Source organism: Quercus suber, unplaced genomic scaffold (assembly GCF_002906115.3).
Source record: "Quercus suber isolate HL8 unplaced genomic scaffold, Cork oak 2.0 scaffold_168, whole genome shotgun sequence".
In the NCBI taxonomy this organism is placed as follows: domain Eukaryota; kingdom Viridiplantae; phylum Streptophyta; class Magnoliopsida; order Fagales; family Fagaceae; genus Quercus; species Quercus suber.
Window position 1 is genome coordinate 340421 of NW_027069628.1, and position 21848 is coordinate 362268.

A 21848-nucleotide genomic window follows, 5' to 3' on the forward strand; every position below is an offset into this window, starting at 1 on the left:
ATGTTGTTTATTTTTGTCAACGAAGACGGTGTTAAAAAAATGTAGTAGTAGCCATCCGAATGACTAAACACTCTGCAGTTCCATAAAGGCGTGCTTCCCACATTAAAGTAGGAAGAAAATATGCCACTGCTATGAGTAAAAACGTCGCATATGAAAACTATTTTATTTTTACTTCAAAAAAAAATAACCGTCAATCTTAAAAAGGAAAATAGTCATCTTATTGTACCACATGATTTGCAATGTGAGCAAATTGTGGCAAAAGTTGTGGTCTATTATTCATCTTAAAATAGTCAACAATATTGTTGAGTAATAGTCTGTCAGCTCTTTCCTACTCTATTGTACCACATGGAACACTTTTTTCTTTTCTTTTTTTCTATTCTTAATTTTGGATGACCTAAAAGGCAATATATCACAGAATTTACCAGACCCCAAGCCATCTTCAAGAGAAATTATTATAAAATTTAGTCATTCTCTATGCAAATAATGGCCTTAATGGCACGAAAAAACTATTGATAAGTAAATTTGACATGAATGAATGGTGTAACAACCAATAGTAGAATTACATTCATATCCAAATCAAAAGGGAAGGGGGGGGGTTGGGGTGTTGCTGTTTACATCCATTAGTGTATATCACAGAAACTACACTACATGTTAGTACCTCTAGTAGGACGGCAAACATGATTTCTTCTACGAGCATGTTCATCACTGTGGTGCTGTGTCCGACACGAATATCCATACCAGCAATCTTCCCTTTTTGATGCATCTGGTGGTAAAAGCTATGAAGAAGCATACACAACCACATTAAAATAATACTAACAAAAATTACAGGCAACTTTCCAGAACTAACTAGTGATCACTTATATGAAGCATCTGATTAAATCAGACCCTCAAATCATAATCTGAAATTAAATGATTCTCAAGAGGACATCTATAAGAACTAATCAATGATTTCTATCACACGCCAATTTTAAGAAAGAAGCTATCATACCCAAATCTTAAAGGGGGGGAAATTGTGTTAAATAATTCCACAACAAAAAGGCAGATAAAAACACTGGTCTAATAAATTGGAAAGAGCCTTCCAGAGAGTTGCTAACACAAGCAATTCTTCAAACCACCTTCAAAAAGAGTGGCATACAAAGCTCAAAATTTCAATTATTAAATCAATTTGAGCACATTATTCTATGAACTGGGGTACATTGTTCCAAGCTTGGAGCACCACCAGCCATGTGAGTAGTTGGGTTTGGAAACTTCAGCTTTGGATCGAGAAGGAATTTACTCAAAATAGGGGACATATTATAGAACAACACAGCAATTGTTTTTCAAGCGCCTTGGTTTTGAAAAAGGGGAGCTTCTAATTCTTATATATATAATGTCAATGTCATGAACATAAATGCCACAGTAACAATTGTTTGTTTGGTACATGTCTTTGTTACTTGAAAATGACCTCCTTTTCTTTGTAAGTTATGGAATGCTTTCATCAAAAGATACACTAGACTAGGATGACTCCATATTTCTTGTATGGTTGAATTTGCTACTTCACAAGCCCACACGGGTAAAACTGTAGGGTGACACTTTGCCACTTTGGTTAAAGAACCAGAACTTCAAGATTAAACTCTCCTGAACCTCCAATGTATTTGATATGCAGGTTATTACATTTGTGAATGGCATGTGCGAGCTAAAACACAGTTGGCTCTTAATCTATTGCATAGAGCCCCAAGTTATTATAAAGACTCATCATTGTATGTACTTCATAACGTGAAGGCTTCAATATTACAGTACCAGATGTTGAAACCACATATATGAGAGGGGGAAACAGAAGATAGGGTAGGTAGACAAGTTACAGTAAACGTACTTTCAGGACACATGAAATGCCTACCAAACATCCATTGAAAAGAAAACCATATCTACAATTAGAAATTTGAAATTATAATGCTTCAAGTTGATGATACTTACATATTTGGGCACTGAAATCCGAAACCAGTACAAAAGGAATGAGACCAATTTGTCATAACAATCACTGCATCCAAAACAATTATCTATACTAAGAATCTGGCATTTAATGAGACAGAAATCCAAGTATTCTAATTTATCCACCATTTTATCTTTATAATATGATTTGATGGATATTGTTTGAATCACAATTTGATGGATAATACAGTTAAGACTGCTAATAACACAAAAGTGACTGAAGGAAACAAATTTTTTGAGAAGGTGGTGCCTCAAGTCTTGAAACATCATATTGACAGCTCTAAACTCAAACACCATATACAAAAATTATGTCCGATGTCCATAGAACCAAGAAAAGAAATAGCATTTGAGATTTTTAGCGCCTTTCTAGAAATTAAAAATTCAACAACAATTAAGCCCACTCAGAAGAAGAAACATGAAAATCAGATGCAAAAAAAAATTTTGAAATTAAGAAGTGATATGCCTTGGGTACAATCAGACTGTAACACCTTGAATTAAAAGTGTTACACAAATGTTATGAGTTTAAAGATGAATTGGACATGTACTGCAGGCAGAAAACTAATTCAATTACTGAGAACACCAAGTGCAAAATGAAACTTACTTGCAAACATGAGTTCCGGAAGTGATCATCTCAGCATGGTTCAGTGGCATCCTTGTTCGATCTGCCATAAGAACAAAATTACCTCTAAATTAAAACAATACTATCTGAAAATTAATATATCAGATCCCTATGATAACCAGAAAAATCTATGAAAAACTAATCATGTTTGACTAGCACCCTTTATCACATATGAAGAAATGTAACATTATAAAAGAAATGAACTGCAAAACTTTATACCTAGAGGACCTAAAAGTAGAGAAACACGTGCACTGAAATGAAACAGAAAATACTCAAACATATTGAAACAAGGAACATTGAAACATGACTTAATACCTAGAGATGGTGCTACCTAGAAATGTACATTGATCCACTGATCCACACATTATTTTCTATTCATTCCACCTTGGAATCCTAGATAACTATTTCAGTTAGAAACCACAAGCATTATGCTACCAGAACCATAGCATGTTTCAGATAGAAAAGACCAGTTGGTTAGTAAAAAAAAGATTTAATCAACTTGCCTCCTACAGATTATTTAGAAAGTTATACATGACCCAAGCGTTACTTTTTGTTTTTCGGAGGGGGCAGGGAAGAGAAGAAACTTTGTTTTAGTCCATGAAAATACATATGTAACAAGTATAAAATTTAGAAGCCAATTCTTCCATTAATGATTGGATGACAAACATACGCTTCATGAGGAAGGTTGATCATGTGCTTGCTAGCATCAACACTAAATGATAAATTAAGGCATCATGATTGTGATTCAGAACATTGGAACCCAACAAATTCATTCTTCAACCATTAAACTAATACTGAAGAATATATCAACTTACCTATTTCTCTGTTGTTTAACTTTGCAATCCACTCTGAGATAACATCCTGCAACGTTCTGCCCATCTGTATAATACACCTTTGTGTGATCTAAAACACCACTAAGATGTGAGTCATATCAAACCATTCATTAACTAAAATAATTACAAAAGTTTAAAGTTTTGGTAAAGAGAAATCCACACATCTTGTTCATGCCGATTCTTGTCATGCACTGCATCAGGAATTCTAGAAATAGTGCGATCTGAGATCTGCAAAGCATAGGAAGAAGTATAATCATCATAAAACATGTCACCATAGTAAATATTACACCATAGTCTTTAGCATATAAATAGTTAAATACTGATCAATCTTTAAACTAGGTCATAATTTAACATCATTTTTCTAAAAATGGGATGGCTAAAACAAAGGAACTCCAACAAAAGTAGATGTGAACCTAGAAAACTGTGTATGGAATCTTTTAGAGGATTTGGGAACAAATTATTTAGCTTTTTGCTATTGTGTTAAAGTATACTTGTACTTTGAAAAAGTTGGGGGAAAAAAAAAGAACAAGAAAAAGTGAGGTTTTAAAAAGCTATACATAAAAGCTAAAAAGCAAAAAACTGACTTATAATTTGTTCCCAAACACACATTAAAAAAAAGTCTAGATTAAACCAAGATATATTCCCTACAAGTGATTAATTAGGGAGATTTACTTGACAAATTTTTGCAAGTAGTTATCAGCAGAGAATGAAAGGGACAACTAAGTAAAGATTTGAAAATTTGTTGAAAAGAAAGAAGTTTTAGAAAGAGTTCCATTAAAAGTGTCTTATCAACTGAATATCCTATCAGCAAATAGTAATAAGATATGAAACAAAACCAATTGACCTCATATACAATATGATTAATCAACTGAATGTTCTAAAACTTTGGGGAATTAATTAATAATAGGGGAAAAAAGAAGAAGCAAAAGAGCAGCACATACTGGTTTAAAAGTCTCACGACTGCAAACAGGGTGAAAGTCACTTCTTGTAAGCCTTTGAGCTTGCCAATAAGCACCACAAAATGCTCTATCACATCCTACACCTGCAAGAGGGAAAAATGGAAATGTTGACAAATTTAGAACAATTGCTTTGTTACACCTAACACTAAAAGGGAAAGAAAGTACAGATTCAGCGGATCACTTCATCTTCCCTATCTTAAAAAATTATAAAAGCTAAGTTGAAGTCCAAGTCTAGAGGCATCAATAGTGTGGTTCTAAAATTAAAAAGAAATAAACTTCTATGGTGACTGCAGCATAAAGCAAAGTCTTAAAAACCAATCCAACTGACTTTCAATAAAGTATTTTATAACCTGTAATGTGAGCTACAAGCTAGAATGTATCCTTTGCTGCTTTCAAACACACACACACACACACAAAAAAACTTACAGTGTTGTGGTACACTAATATCAGTTCGGGAAGGCATCATTCCTCCACATGCATGACACTGTAGATGAATGGTGTTCTGGTTGCAGTGGAACCCACCCAATTCTGTACCTGAAAATTTGTAAATGACCTTGTTAATATAAATAAGACACAGTGAAAGAGGAAAACACCACATATTAGAAACATGAAACAAAAAAACTTCTCAAGACCTTCCAAATAAAAATGCAGTGAACTTCAGAAAGTTGGACCATATCATTAACATGAAAATTTAAAAAGCAGTTCATCTAAAGCACTCGAGCAAGTTGGTGAGAAACATAAGCAAATCTTAGCCACAAAACTTTGGGCTCAACTATGGATCCTCAATAGACTTATCAAGTTGGCCACATTTTTTTGCTATGATTATATTCTATCTAAAATCATACTCTCTGTTACATCCTTAATTGATGTGCCCTTTTTTACTACTTTTACTAGGTTATTTTAGGTTTTCCTCTACCTTTTTTCATTCCCTCAATTTGAATCAACTCACTCTTCCTCACTGCACATGACCAAATCATCCAAGGCAACTCTCCCACATCTTTTCATCAATAAGGGTTACCCCTATCTTTAAATGAATTTCCTCATTTCGAATCTATCTTATCTTTCCTTGTAATTCCAATTACCCATCTTAACATTTTCATGTTGGTAAAAATACATTTACAAAAAAAGTGATGGATAAGAATGACCAACTTTAAAATTAATTACTAAGCAATAAAAATGCAAGTTAAGGTCGATAGATGGGTGAATAAATGATGTGCAAAACATGATTCACAAAGTTGAGGAAACAATTTCCAAACACAAGAATTCATATGCAAATAATATTACCACATTGAGGGCATGGAAGGTCTATGCCATCACTTTCCTCATCCAAGGGGGGATAAGCCCTCTTTCTTCGCAGCTTTTTCCCTGATCTAACGACCTAATTTAAATTATAACCAGAACAATCAACAAAAAGGAAAAGAATCATAAACTATTCTGAAGTTTGATAACACATAAGGGGCAACATATCAAACCAACCAATGGTGTGAACACAAAAGGAAAACATAGCAATAAAACTGAACCTATTTCAAATGAAAAGACGCAACACAACAAACTGTTCACCGGATAGACATCTATATGATTCATAAATGATATATCGTTTTCTAACTTATAGGTACATATAACATTAAAGGAACCACGCTCATTTTAATACTCAAATATAAATATCGAATGGAATTTGGGTACATCAGTAAAAAAAAAAAAAAAATTCTTTGGGGATAAAAATATATTTTCTTATTTCAAGAGAATTTAGAGAAACTAGGTTAATATCCCCTATCAGTTATTGAACACATCATAATTAACATTATTCATGCCAATGAGCTATAGCTCAACTTGCACTTCCTTTTATCATAATAATAGGATGGCGGGTGAAATCGTGGGTTCAAAACCTACTAGGTGCATAAATAACCAATCAAAAAATAGATAAATAAAAACGTATGCACATTCAGAAAGGACTCCAAAAAAGGCTTCCTGAAGCATTACAAAAGGAAGAAGATTGAATTTTTGATGACAATATGACTCAAATTCATCCCCTGTGGTAAGAAATCCTTCCAAACATCTCTAATATTTTCAAGAACATAGTTTAGAGTTTTTTATTTACTGAATTTTATTCAGCTTCCATTAATTATTTTTGGGGATTTTGCATGATTGAGATTATCAAAGCCAATCACATTCAAATGACTTCATATTTTTGTAAATTTGGGATTTAAAGGTTAGATTATTCACTCTAAGTGGATTAGTGAGCAAATTAGCTCTAAAACTGATCTTAACATTAAACTTTAGTAAGAATATTTTCATTTTTGGATTCTACATCAAACATCGAGTGGGAGATTTAAATTGGTTTCTTAAAATAAGTCATATAAAAATAGAAAAAATAAATCTGGAAAATTAGTGTTCTGCCACATGATTGGATTATGTTTTGGGAATTGAATTCATATAGTCTAACTCTGATCTGGACCCCACCAATGGGAGTATACGTTGGCATATAAACAAGTGTCTTCTGGAGCTTTACCACCAGCCTATGTGTGATTCTGAACCCACATTACTTCTACTCCTGTGTTTCATGAATAGACCATCACCATGCATACAGAGGTGGATTGTCATCTTGTTCGAGAAGAGTGGAAGTGACGTAATTGTTACCCCATACAGGAGCTCAAATTGCTGGTATGTTTACTAAACTTGTGAACAAAACTAGTTTAAATTTGTTAATACAGTATTAGCTCAGATTATAAAATATCTATGTCCCAACCTGAGGAGTGTTGTACGTAATATATTGTTAGGGGCAAACTAGTATTTGTATTGGAATTAACCATAAATGACATGTATAAGACTATAAGTGTGTGAATAGCCAGGGGATGAGGATGCCATTTGAACTAAGCTCATTGACCAATGATTAAAAATTGCCAGTTAACAGATTCAACGTAGAAATTTCTTATTTTAACACAAGCTTCCTTGGTTTGCTCCTAGATCTTTCTAGTAGCAAGAACTGCCTTTTTAATTTGAACATTGAATCAGTGGTCAACCTATGTGCCATCTCTACTAAACAACATTCCACAATTCAAGATGAAAGATAATGCATGACACAGAACAGTGTATTTTATTATTTAAATAATCATACAGAACACTAAAATCCATCAAAATTGACTTTTTTTCTTTGGGGGGGGGGGGGGGGGGGAGTGGGGGGGACACCGAAACTTCTCTTATTATAATTGAGTAGTGCATCTTATAGAAATATAAATAAATAAATAAAATAGTTCAAAATGAACTAGAAAAAGTTCATCTTTCTTTTCATTGGATGTGCCTGACTGGTAAATACCTAACCACGTGTGTGCCACATCTCTACCCTTGTTATGTAATGTATGATAATGGTACCTCACACACTTTGAAGCAACGTCTCTACCCTTGTTATGTAATGTATGATAATGGTACTTCACACACTTTGAAGCATCCAAGTAGCATATCTAGAAAGTAGTAAGATTACTTACAAGATTTGACTGTATCAATGCATAGGAATCTAAAAGTGCAACTTCTTCATCAGACCGCTTTAATGAAGAATCTGCTTCAAGTATATCCTACACAAAACAAGTGGCAAACTAGTTAAAAGAGAACAAAATCCATAAATGAAAGCCATACTATAGCGGATACTGACATGCTTTAAAACCACAAAAATTGCACACACACACACACATTAATTAATGAGAAGGCAAAGGAGAGATTGAATCCAAAGGATGACGAGAACCTTCCCAAAATTATGCAATTTGATATTATGGGTATACAACAATCTCAATGACAAATGAAAATTTCTGTCATGAATGTTATGTATGGTAACAAGGTTGTACCTAAAACATATATGTTATAAAATTAGCATTAGAATCTTACACAATGTATAAATTTTGGCACTAATATTAGTATTTTGGCACTTACTACTTTCAATAAGGCCTTATTGGGGAAATGGTTGTAGTGGTTTGGGAAAGAAGAGAGTCGGTTGTGGAGGAGGGTGGTAGCTTCAAAGTTTGGGGAAGAGTGGGGGGGATGGACTTCTAAGCTAGGTAGGGGAGTTCATGGGTGTGGTTTGTGGAGAGGTATTCGTATGGGCTGGGAGGATTTTAGCAAAAATGCTCAGTTTGTTGTTGGATTGGGAAATAGAGAGAGATTTTGGTAGGATGGGTGGTATGGGGATCAACCTTTCCAATTGACTTTCCCGAGGCTGTATGGTATTGCTATTGATAGGGAGGCCTCTGTAGAAGCTTCTTTGTCAAGGCAAGGGGCGCAGGATAGAAGAATTTGGATGATTGAGAGATGGATGAAGGGCTGCATTTTCCTCGTATCTTGGGAGCCAATACTCCTTCAATGGATGTTGGAGACCAGATGAGATGGAAGTTGAAGACTAATGGGGATTTTGACATCCGGTCGTATTATAAAAAGTTGCAGGATTCTCCCTCAGTTGTCTTTCCTTGGAAAGGTATATGGAGAGTTAAGGTCCCTGGGCGTGTTTCCTTTTTCGTTTGGTGTGTAGCTTGGAATAAGATCCTAACGGGTGATAACCTAAGATTGAGGGGCTTGGATTTTGTGGACTGGTGCATTATGTGTCAACACTGTCTGGAAACAGTAGACCATTTACTTCTTCATTGTGAGATGACTTACGGTTGTGGAGCTTTGTTTTTATAACTTTTGGATTGTCATGGGTCATACCTAGATCAATTCCAGATTTGCTTTTTGGATGGTGGAGTTGGTTGGAGAAACATTCGTCTCAAATCTGGAATTTAGTTCCGTTGTGCATACAATGGTGTATTTGGAAGGAACAGAATTGGCAGACTTTTAAGGATTTGGATAGTTTCGGTGATCGGATGCTTGCTTCTTTCAATGGAACTCTTTTTTATTGGTCTCGGGCTTAGGGACTCACGACTAGTGATTCTCTCCCTTCTTTTCTTAGCTCTCTTTCTCTTTTGTAATTAATCTGTTGCTTGGTTTTCTTTTATGTATTTTCTCTGTTTTTTTCTTCTTGTAATTTTTGGGTTTGCTCTGTGCTTTTAATGCATAGAGTAACCTTTCATATATATATCATTCTTACTTATCAAAAAAATATATATATTAGTGTTACAGTATCAAGCAGACATAAAATTCATCCATATAATATGTTTACCACTATACTTTCATCACTTTAAACGTCAATACTTCATGACTATCATTAGCATTAACAAAAAGACTGCAAAGGAACAACAATATGATGTTCCTAGGAAAAGTGAAAGGAACTTTATACAAAGCATAACAATATTTCTGGAAGTCACAATTAAGAAGCAGATATAGTCCACCAGCTCATAATAGCTAACGTAATTCCAACTTTTTGTGTTGATACTTAAGAATATTAACAAATGGATGCTATTCCACCAACCAAACATAAAAGGAAAAAAAGAAGAAGAAAAAAAGATGCTATTCTGCTAACCACATCAATGATAACTCCAATACATATTCGCTTCAAGGGAAAATACAATTTATCCATGTGGTTAGACCATAAAACATGGAACCTCCCTAAGTTTAGTTTGGAACACAACCTTTGTGGTCAGGTTCAAGGTACAATGATGCATTGAGCGTGAAGACAATTTTACTTTTATTTAAATTTAGAAGTCAATTATATTTTTACTAATGGTCCATTGGATTTTTATTAGTTTATTAGGTCATTAGTATTTAATTTCGCGTCCTATAGTCAAGTTTATTTAAACAATCCAATAATTGGGGTTTGGCCCAAGCCAATTAGAAAATTTTTTTTTTTTTTTTTTTAAATAAGTAATCAGACTCCCTAAGTTTAATAGAGAATTCTCCATCACTTGAACTAAAAGAGAGTTGTGGTGTAAAAAAAAAAAAAAAAAGAATCCATTCTTCAATCCAAGAATAGTACGGAAAAGACATGGACATTAGGACTACAGTGGTCAATTATTGTAATCAGTGACATAGAAGAAAGTTGAAGAAAATGCACTAGTCGTGAGAAATTCTTAAAAATTAAAATTAATGAGTAACCTTACTAAGATTATATGACAAAGTTGTCCTTTTTGTTAAGGTATACAATCTCACTCGTACGCTATTCAATGATTTACTAATGGTGATATCCCATCATTGTTGTCTTACAGTGATTTTTAATAAAATTCTGTGAAATATAATGATGAGGAGGATTTCTGAGCTAACATGTTAATATTTTAGATACATCATCAGAACAAACCAAATCTACAATTGTTCAAAATAGTACCAAGAAAATGTGTGCTATATTGTTGTGTTACAATTATAATAAAATTTTATTTAGAATGTATGACATTAGACTATGTTAAATTTAATATCACGCAAAACGGTGATGATAAGATTTATCACCTTACTTTTGACAGGTTTCCTTCAAGATCCGTACAAATAACAGGTACTACATTCTGAAAAAAATAGATATGAAATGTCAAAACTGCTTCAGTGTTGAATTACTGTAGGTTTGGTGATATTACCTGGTAAACAAATGAAAGTGCAATTATGGGTATACTCATAGGAACCGCTTTAAAGTTGGCTTTCAGAAGTGCATCCCACTGCAGGTCTCCACTTGCAACAGCCTGACAAAAAAATTTATTTCCTGCTTAGTGTAATATGCACAAAAGTAAACTCACCACCAAAATACATCATTTATGTGTATCTATGCATAGAAACTACGGTAGATACACAGAAGCACAAACAAGTAAATGGATGTGAGCAACTAGGCAAAAGATATTTTTTTATTTCCCTTATTCTAACTTTAATATTTTATTATTTTGTTTCTATTCTCCTTTTTCTGTAGAGAAAAAAGNAAGAATCATATTAATCATCAAGAAAAATCGAAAACAGCAAAAACAAGGTGTTCATGATGGTGAACACAAGAAACAACAACCAAAAACAACAAAAATATGAAAAGCAACTTAAGGGGCAATACTTAAGGAAGTAAGAAACTCCAGAGTAGAAGAACAGTTTGAAGAACCCCAGCACCTAGCCCATTCAAAAAGAGTACTCTGGTAGAGAGCTTGTAACTGAACAAGCGATTTCTCTTTAGCCTCAAAAGAGCGCCGATTTCTTTCCATCCAAACAACCCACATCAAACAGCCAAGAACCATATTCCATACGTCCGAAGAAAATTTCCCCAACCAATTACTCCAACAAAACAAGAACTCTCCACTAAACCTAACATGACCCATTGGATCCCAAAAACTTGTAACATTTGCACCCACAAAGAATGAGCTACAGGACAATGTAGGAGAAGATGGTCCACAGATTACTCATTACAAAAGCACATACAGCACCTATTCGCCAAAGGGGCATTCCTCGTCGATGCCGGCGCCGCCCAGAGACCCTGGCTCGCCAAAGGGCGAGGAAGGGCACGGACGAAAGCCAATTAGAATTAATATTTGGCCCTGATGGTCTACATAAGCACACTATCTCAATCCAATGGAGACAGTTTTGCTTGATAAATAAAATTTCAGTTGGAATTTTTCCAATTGGCTATTGCTAACTCCAAACAACCCCAGGTGATGATTTTTAGGTTTTATATTCTGCTTGGTGCTGATTCCAAGCAACTCTAGTTGATTCCCAGGTTTCTTTTTTGTTATTTTTGCAACAAGTTTCTTTCGAGAATTTTGTATTGTATCAATTTGGATCAATGTTCACCGTAGTGCATTATACATGTCACAAATTAATTGTACACCTTCACCCAATCAAATCTTGCTATATAGCCAAGCCAACGATGATCATCATTATCATCCTAAGAGCAACAAAATAATTTATTATATATTAGCTTTTTATTATGAATGTATAAATGATTGAATGAGTAAAGGTGTAAAATTGTTTCTATAGCTTATGTTTTACACTTTGGACATGACCTCTAGGGGTTTAGCGTAACAAACTATAATGTAGATAGGTTTTATATTTTATGGCCTAACTACATGGGGTAAAATGTAATTTTCCCCTAGCTTTAGTTAACATCTCATTCTTATCTATATACCCATAAGTTGGTCTGCCTACCTCCTCAATGTTCCGCAGGAAGTGGTTTCTTCCAACAAATTGTACAACTGCTCTACATTGGGGACAAAGTACACTTGAATGTTTCTCTTGAGATCTCTTTAACCACTCTGAGAAGCATCCGTTGCTGTAAATAATCAAGGACAATTTCAATTAAAATTTATAGATTAAAATAAATGTTCCCTATGGGTGCCAACTAGACCCGCTGGCAAAGTCACTTGGCATTGTATCAGAGACCTAGGTTCAAATCCCACCTACACTAAGGATTTTTTTCTTTCTTTCTTTTTTTTTTTTTTTTTTTGGGGGGGGGGGGGGGGTGGTTGGGGGGTGTGGTGGGGAGGATGAATAAAAATATTTCATAATTGAAGCAAAGATAAGTTACAAACCAGAAGTTATGGAGGCAAGGAGCAACAGTAACAACATCATGCCATATATTTAAGCATATGCTGCATTTTGCATGCTCAGCGTCAACAGAAATCTGGTAAAACCAAACAAAGAGATTTTCATCAGCATAACTACAGATGGATTAGCACTCAAGGGAACATTTAAAGGTGCCAAATATAATACATAATATATTCACCATTATTAGTTGCTTATTGCAGATTTCTTGGCTAGGCATTACTTCAAATCTGTAGCCCAGATAACCTAGAGGCATCAAGAAAAGATAAAATAATATGCTAAGGTATCCAGGCACAATATGTTAAATTTGAAACAAATTCGAAGAATTACAAAATAAAAGTATAATTCTCCAACACTGTATAATCCCTCCTGAAAGCACACTTTCACAACTGTATCCACTTTTGAAATGTCTAGGTAGGTTCGTATCTATACTATAAACAAAGAAATAACATTATTCCATTTTCATGACAATATCACTACTGAATTAACATTTAGTTAGTTCACTTTGAAGACTATAATTTGATACACAAACGGTGCAAACATAATAAAAGGTCAAACAGCACCTGTTCTTTTCAAACTATTCACATAAGGAGTAAATAGAAACAAACAAAGCACTGCCTTCAAAAACTCGTGCCAGTGCCAAAGATATTCAAGGTACCAATGGCACTTTAATAACAATAATAATATAATAATAAAATCAAGTAAACAATGGCCCTATTTTTACAAAAGCTTATAGGACAAAGCCCTTTTACATAGCCTATGATAATAATTAGAGGAACAAGTTGTCAAGTTCAACGGGAAAACATTTCCAAATATAGTATGTTAGAAGTATGTGATTAAATGATTAAATTTATTATATCCCAATAGCTTTAGCTTTTGGGACAATCGGTAATTTAACATGGTATTAGAACAGGAGGTCCTGAGTCAGTGGCGGAGCCAGAGGGGGCGAGAGAGGGCACCTGCCCCCCTGACTCCACCTAAAATTTCATTGTATGTGTAATTGTAATTTTGAGGGACTTTGACACAGGAAAAAGAAAGGAAAAAAAGACTCCCAATTGGTTGAAACCTGAAAGTGATTCTGGCACAAGAAAAGGAAAGTAAAAAAAAAGTTTTATCAAACATCAAATCAAATCCCCTTTTCACATAATTTACTATTCTTGTAACTTTTGTCTTGTCCCACGTTTGACACTTCTTTCACAATTTTTTTCTTTTTTAATTTCTATCATTATTTTCACTGTTAATGATATTTTTTTGTATTTTATTATTAAATGATGGTAGAGATATTGCAAATTTTACTATTTATATCTTACAAATTGGCATATCACCGATTACAAAAAATAATCACAAACATTTATTCATTATATTGTTTAAATAATACTAATCACATTTTTATCACATTAATTTGTGAACTTTTTATTGTAAATTTTGTAGTAATTTGAGACTACGTGAAACTTTTTACCACATCAGTTTCACGTAGTCTCAAATTGCCCCCTCTGATCCAAAATTCTGACTCCGCCACTGTCCTGAGTTCGATCCTTGTCTTCTCCACTCTACCTCTCATTTAAAATCTCATTTGTTGGGTCTCACCTATTAAAAGGGAGTTGAGCCCACACGTGAGGGGGGAGTGTTAGAAGTATGTGGTTAATGATTAATTTAACCATTCTCCTTTTTCTGTAGAGAAAAAAGGGGGGGGGGGGGGTTGGGTTGGTTCATTTTGATAGTGATATGTACTATCGTATGCTAATTCCTTACAACACAAGCCAAATTATAGAAGTTTTAGTTTTAACTAATGCAATTACTATTGTTTAAAATTGTAAAATTTAAGATAAACCTGCAAATTTTGCAATAACAATATAATTTCATTAGTCTTGTACCCATGCAGAAACCCCTATATTTTTTGGTCCTAAAGTTCGTGCATGCATATATGCTGATAGATATATGAGAATGGACGTCTAAATCATCTTCAACACTCTCTAATTCACTGGATCAAGTGATTTTTATTTTTATTTTTTAAATTGATTTGCCCTTTTGGTTGTCCTGTGGAATTTGAATGAGCCTATCATATTTTGTCAAGGATCTAATAAAAAAATTCAAATGAAACTACTTAGGAAAAATTCCAAGTCATCTGAAGAGAGAATTATTCAAAGAATTCATAATATTGCCCTTATTCAAATTCTTAATGAATAACTGTTAATCTTGAACTGCCCAACTTAAGTATATAATTAGTTGAAGCGTGATTTTGGAACTTGTCTTCTTTGTAAAAACTCCTACATCACAAAAAGGGTGTAGTATCATATAAAATCATATTATAAAGAGAAAGAATTACCACAAGAGCCGCAAAAGAAATGATGATTCCAGATACAAGAACTCCATTAATGGCACCAATAAAGCGCTGGCTACAATTGAAGATTAGCTGACAGTCAATTTCAAGCCCCAAAGAAAAGAATGTTAAAAGAGATTTAAATTTCCTTACAGGAGCTCTGGTTAATAGGTTTAATTTATTGGTAGTTTAATGATGAGTTTTTAAAATCTTAAAAGATACTATATCAGTCTACCATTGGAGCAACTGCTCTACATCACCAACTAAAGGAATGTTTCTGTTGGACTGAATGATTTATATACCTAATAAAAATTTTAGCATGGATGAAAGGTAGTGTTGTGTGTGGGAAAAGTGTTTAGGGAATTTTAATTTACCCTAACACATATGCTTAGAAGTTATACTAATAAACTTAGTACATTATTACACGTTTACCCCTTACCCTTAGTATGTAAACCACCTCAAAAAAACCTTAAGCTGGGACATAAATATCATAAAATCCTAGCTTGTACATAGTAAATCCATTCTAGTCTTGTACAAGGGTTTAGTAAACAAATCTGCAATTTGACTCTTGTAGAAACATATGGGTAGCAATAACTCTTCCACATTTTTCCAAATAAGATGACAATCCACTTCTATATGCTTAGGCCACCCATGAAACGTTGGATTCGAAGCAATATGGATCACTTCCTAGCTGTCACAATACATAGTCAAAGAGCCATATCAGCTCAATATGATGTATGAGCCATAGCATACGTCAGAAACTTTTCATAAAGTGGCTGATGAGTTGAATCAAAGAGCCAATCTATTACCATGAAAGCTAAGGTAACTGGTTTTGGGGAGGTCAAAGACCACTATCTTGAATATCCTTATTTGAAAAGATTGTCCAGTCTTTACAATGTGGATAGTGGGCTGTCTATCCAGTATTCATGTTAAAAGATGGATTTGATTTCGAAGGATTTAATTTGTGTTCCTAAATGCTCTTTAAAAGAGAATTTACTTGTGGAACAACATAATTTGGGTCATTTTGGTAGAGATAAGACCCTAGATCTACTCCAAAGTGACTACTTTTAGCCGTGAATGACCAGGGATGTGGAAATGCATGTTCAAAGGTGCCATGTGTCAAAAGGGGAAGGGAACAGCTACTAATGCTGGATTATATCTGCCTCTACTCATACCAACCAGGCCTTGGATGTGCATCAACGTGGATTTTGTGCACGGTCTTCCACCTACTCAAAGGAAGAATGAGGTGTCCAATGCAAAGTACAAGTCAGCAGCTGATGTTCATTGAAAGAAGCATCTCTTAAAGGAAGGACACCTCGTGTAGGTGGTTTTTACTTTTTAGTCAATAAAGACAACCTGCTAGATCTTAGAAAAGTAGGTCATTGCAAGGTCTTGAGCAGAGTCAATGACAATGCTTACCAACTACCAAGTGCAGCTTTCACCCCACTTCAACATTTCAAATGTCTTCAATGTGAAGCACTTACTACCTTACTATGCAGCTGAGGAAGATTTCTCTGACACTGTCCAAATTGTGGACAAGTTTCTTCTATAGGGGGTAATTACTAATGTAGAATGGACAATTCACAATTCTAAAACCTTCTGTCTTGCCAAGTTGTCTAATTGTTGTTGTTAATCATTATCTGTTGTTACTGCATGCTGTCCATTAGTTGTTTGATAGATGGTTGTTAACTGTTAAGAGGCTATAACTTGGTTAACCAACCAGGGTATGAGGGTTGCATAACCAATTACTGGTTATATGAGTGTATAAATAGACAAGTCCTAGCCATTTGGTAATCAGTTTTGAGTTGTAATAAGAATTTTACTTCTAATACAGAACAGAGATCTGATTTTCTCTTTTTCTGGACCTGCTACTTTTCTCTAAACTCAAATCTCGCTCTTTCTTGGAAATCTAAAATTTAATTTGTGTCAGTTCAATAATAAACCAAGTCTGATTTGAATTAGTTCTTAGGTAAATATATCAACTTACAGAAGAAATTGATAGACTAAGAGAATGGGAAGAAAGCAAAACTAACCTTCCGAAGTAGCATATGCATCCAAAAATCAATGAAAACATAGTTGCACTTTCCCATCTGCAACCATAATGCTGCCATCAACACCTAAATAACATACAAAATGTACTTGAACTATAATACATAAAACTGCCACTCAGAGAACCACAGATTTGGAAAGCACAAAAACATATGCAACCTTTAGGAAAGCAGAAAAATAGTTTATTCGTACAATGGAATGCCGAGAAAGTTTGTCAAAATATCTGAGGAACGAGCCACATAGGCCACAAGAAGGGCATAATGTATAAAGATGTAAGACCAACTGCAAGACAACAAGAATGACCATAAATTTTGATGAAATAATGCACATGAATAGATTCATCTTTAGAGAAATAAAAGGCCACAAGGAAAAGAAGAGCCACTTAAATTAAATAAATGCCTTAAGGAGAAAAGGGAGCTGCTTAAATAATATATATTTCTTGCTAATGTTGATTGACTTTGTCCATTCTTTGCTATTAACAATTAACTGAAGAAAATGAAATTTTAAAGACCATTAATTAAGATCGTTTCAGCATTGAAAGGACATAGTAACATGGCTCAAATAGTTTGACATTAATTATTATGGCTTAAGTACATTTTTCCATCTATAGTTTGGGGTAAGTTTCAATCCAATTTAGATCTTACATTTCTATTTTAAACAATGAAGTCCCTAAATATTAATATTTTCAACTGTGGCAATCACATTTAATCAAAGATCTAATGTTAATGAAATTGACAAAATCTGATGAATTGGCTCCCTGTAAAACCTTTTTATTGGAAATAGGTAACACGATATCAGTGAAACATCCATAAGTCTGCAATTACCGCAATATAATTCTTGGACTATTTTAGACTTGTGTCACTATTAAGAAGTGAATTTGTCTAAAACCATCTAAAAGACTACAGGTTTCATCTAGTGTACCACTGCATACTTGACGTAGATCCTCTTCATCCAGAAACTTATGAAAAAAAAAAAAAAAAAAAAAAAGAATCCATAACCATCAGGAGCCTGATGCTGTTGGTGGCGTCATAATATCATTATTTGTTAATTTTCTCCACATTTCCATGGATGTCCCATGCAGGTATACATTCCAACAGAAATTGTAAAATTTATAAATTATCTAAAAGTTGTTAAATGTTGACTAGTTTGCAGTTGCTAATTTATTATCCTGGAAATGCACCATTTTTTTTTTGGAAATTTGATCAGTATCTCAAAATTTCCTCGTCAACCTGAAGCCTATTTTGCATGATCAAGCTTTTGTGGAAAAGCAAAACCAATAGTATAATTGTAGCAAGATTTCATGAAGATATTAATATAAAGAACGTGTAAAACTTTAAAAAATTACTGATACAAAGCTAGAATAAGAGTAACTGATCAACAAAATTACATGGCTTTTAAATTCCTGTCTTTTGTCTCAGTTTTTTGCACATTGGCTTACAAAAATTAGCCACATGCACATGCACACGCTCACACATGAATTAAAATTTTAAAGGACGTATATAAGCCTACCAAGCAATTTGAACTCCTGCTGTCCCCAGAGTTCTCATGGCCATTGATACCTGAAATCGCTCACAGGGTGAATAAACTACATCGGCTTTAAAACTTTTTAAATTGATACACCGATAATTTGTTCATGGCAATGGACAAATCAAAACTGCAATGTATGTATGTATTTGTGTGTGTGTGTGTATATACATATATAATTAGAATTTCAAACCTACACCATCATATATTGAACACATAATATTTCATAAAGAGAAAATACAGTCAAAACTTTGTTATTTATAAAAAAAATACAGTAAAAACTTCTGCCAGCTATCTAGAACTGGAATACAAGACAATTAAAAGAAGGGCAGGTGCAACCTGCACACATTGCCAGAAGCCTATACTCCCCATTTAAAGAAAAAAAAAATTATATATCAGGAGAAACCATTAAACAGCATTTGTTAAAAGCAACCCAACTCGCACTACAAAGATGGTACTGAAAGAAGTTGGAAAATTACCAGTAATTTTTTTGGCAAGTCTAACCCCAACTATTAAGACTTTTTAGAGAAGACATGTAATGCTTTATTCTCCTTCTAGTATTGCAACTTATTAGCACTATGACTTGCATAAATGAAACTCAATTGCAATGGCATTTTCAATCACACTATATGATATGGGTTTTCACTCCTGAATTAGTTGACTCATCACAAGGTGACAAATCAATCCTAAACATATAACCTTGCTTTCCATCTGACCACATAGTGTGACTGTTGCATGATGCAGAATAAAGCAAACAAACCCCAGACCATCTAACATTGACCAACAGCTCCAAAAACCAAAACTTGCATACGGAGTAGATGGTGACCTAAGTCAGCTATGCCAACCAGGCACAATCACATGGTCACCTATTCTTATACATGAAATACACATAACCTTCCTTTTTTTATTTTTTGAAAAGGACTTTTTTTTGTTACATGCCCAAATAGGTATACACCACAATTTGGTCAAGAATAATATTTTAGTCTTGTAATCATGTTGCACACATCATATTTGCAAATTAATCATTCACAACCATTCTGCAAGAAATGCAAGAAGGAAACAAAGAATATAAATGATAGGTTGATATTCCACACTGAATTAAGTTATACAAACAAAGAAATCCATGCAATAAGACTACCAGATATTCATGGGAGCTGTAAAATGAAAATTTTTGAATATCAAATTTGGTGAACTTATGTGCTTAAACAGTAAGGAGATGAATTCCTTTCACATTCAAAGGCATGAACTCCAATCCATCTTTTGAGCAAATAAACCATCACATGCAGTCTCGATACAGTATCCAGCTTTGAAAGTTACAACTCATGTAATGTGTATCACATAACACTATTTTTCACATAATCCATTCATAAGAACTTATCCTCATCAGATAGGAATAGAGGTGCACAGGTTAGCTACAAGTCACTAAATTTATGTGTATGCATGCATCATTTTATTTTTTATTTTTTATTTTTTTCCCCATTTAGGAAGGGGAACATATAAATATAAAAGTATGGGAACTGATTGCAAGTTATGTTAAATAGAAATATAACTTACTAATGATACACCACCAGAACCCAGCTCACGCATAGTGTTGACATTTACTTCAGCAACGAGCAGCCCCGTCACAACCTGGAGTGACTTAAATTTCTCACAAACTTCCCTATTTCATGAGTTCTAACACACACACACACACACACACAAATCCTAAGGGAATTACCATAAAAGCCCAACAAAGAATGCATGTAACTGCAGAGGCTAGAAATCCAGATTCTTGTGTCACAGCAGGGATTGCAAGGATTCCCGCACCCACCTAATATTTGTTAATTAATAGCATTGAAGATAATTTATGGTCAAATTAAACCAATATGTTGTTTGAATTAGTAGAAATCAAGCCAAAACAATGAGTAAAAAGTATAAGTGTTGAGAAAAAAATCATGAAAAGAATAATTAAATTTAAGAGAGAGTTTGATTTAAATTCTGTAGGCTTTATTTGAAAGCTGATTTCAAAGAACCAATCTACAGGCTATAATCTTTGAGAGCAATAAGTACATTTAGTCCTTAAAAGTTTATCTAGTTTTCTGATTTCATCCCTCAGTTCAGAAGTAGCAAATGTTGATCCAATTTTATTCTTACGAGTTACACCACACCAAATGTTGATGTGTCATATATCCTTAGGCACGTTATACACTGCCTATGAAAATCTAACATAGTTTAAGTGCAATATATATATATATATATTGTGGTTAAAAAGGTGCTTACCGTGGTACCCGCAACCAGGAAAATTGCACTAGTTAGACTTCCTGGAAATACAAGGAAAAATAAAATAAAAATTAGTGAACTTAAGCCCAACGAGCAAGAGAAAATGTGAGTGTAACAAAACAAAAGCAGAGAGGAATAATAATAATAACAATATAATAGTGGTGTGCATTGAAATTTTGTAACATTAATAGTAAAGAAACCAGGTTCTCTCTTCAATGTGGCTTGGTTGAGGTTGGAGAAGAGGCGCTCAAACTCAAATTCTTCATTCTCTTCTTGTTGGGTGGTGGACTCGGACTCAGTTTGCTTCTGCTTCTGGGAGAAGCATTTGTGATTGTGATGTGTTGTTCTTGACCTACCAATGCCAGTGCCAGACAATTGGAATTGAAGTTGAGAGGAATAATGGTTATAGCGGTGTTGGTGAGTGTGCAGCTGCAACCATTGTTTTCTTGGCAGAAAAGAGTTTGGAAACTTGATACTACTAGCAGTAGCACAATACACTGCCATTTTACGTGTCTCTCACTCTGTCTGGACCTTCCTCGGGCTTTTAAGAGACTGAATAAACAGAACAACTATTCTATGCTTGAGATTTGAGATAGAAGTATGGTTTCCTTGTTTCCACAAAGATAATGTGGACCACAATAATTAACAGCGATATGTTAGTTGAAACAAAACAGTTGTGTTATGTAAGCGCACGAGTCATATGTCATTTATTAAATAGAAACAATAAGTATTGTAAGAAAAATGGTATGTTTACAAGATTTTCCCAACAAATCATAGATGACAAATTATTACGAGTTGTTATTAGTGGGAAAAAAAAAAGTAATTTCAATGGTAAGTTTAAATTAGAACAAATAACAATTTACCACCTATGATTTGTTGTGAAAGCATTGTGAAAATATTATAAA

At 34.0% G+C, this 21848-nt stretch overlaps 2 protein-coding genes across 2 annotated transcripts; both read right to left on the bottom strand.

Annotated features, from left to right (window-relative positions):
- Positions 1-436: 436 nt before the first annotated feature.
- Positions 437-13078, bottom strand: LOC112009385 (uncharacterized). The gene is made up of 12 exons (XM_065777886.1): positions 12973-13078; positions 12779-12870; positions 12396-12519; positions 7862-7948; positions 5664-5757; positions 4806-4913; positions 4362-4462; positions 3583-3648; positions 3403-3490; positions 2570-2630; positions 1954-2017; positions 437-776 (listed from the first exon to the last, which is right to left on the bottom strand). Exons 1-12 carry the CDS (start codon positions 13045-13047, stop codon positions 645-647), a joined length of 1092 nt encoding a protein of 363 aa, XP_065633958.1. The 5' UTR covers positions 13048-13078; the 3' UTR covers positions 437-644.
- Positions 10733-21581, bottom strand: LOC112033086 (uncharacterized). Its single transcript, XM_065777887.1, has 10 exons — positions 21144-21581; positions 20944-20984; positions 20402-20494; positions 20239-20313; positions 18670-18719; positions 17353-17442; positions 17145-17201; positions 15118-15187; positions 10859-10960; positions 10733-10789 (listed from the first exon to the last, which is right to left on the bottom strand). The coding sequence occupies exons 1-10, from the start codon at positions 21445-21447 to the stop codon at positions 10733-10735; spliced, it is 939 nt and encodes a 312-aa protein (XP_065633959.1). The 5' UTR covers positions 21448-21581.
- Between the last annotated feature and the right edge of the window lie 267 nt (positions 21582-21848).

Coding starts and splice junctions, on each gene's coding strand:
- LOC112033086 (XM_065777887.1), bottom strand. CDS start 21,447: ATGGCAGTGTATTGTGCTACTGCTAGTAGTATCAAGTTTCCAAACTCT. Junction 17,202..17,352: donor AACTTTCTCGGCATTCCATT/GTACGAATAAAC, acceptor TTATGGTTGCAG/ATGGGAAAGTGCAACTATGT. Junction 10,961..15,117: donor TTTCTTTTGCGGCTCTTGTG/GTAATTCTTTCT, acceptor TTTTTTTGTCAG/GCTGTTGCAAGTGGAGACCT.
- LOC112009385 (XM_065777886.1), bottom strand. CDS start 13,047: ATGCCTCTAGGTTATCTGGGCTACAGATTTGAAGTAATGCCTAGCCAA. Junction 4,463..4,805: donor TATTAGTGTACCACAACACT/GTAAGTTTTTTT, acceptor TCCCTCTTGCAG/GTGTAGGATGTGATAGAGCA. Junction 3,491..3,582: donor AGAATCGGCATGAACAAGAT/GTGTGGATTTCT, acceptor GTGGTGTTTTAG/ATCACACAAAGGTGTATTAT.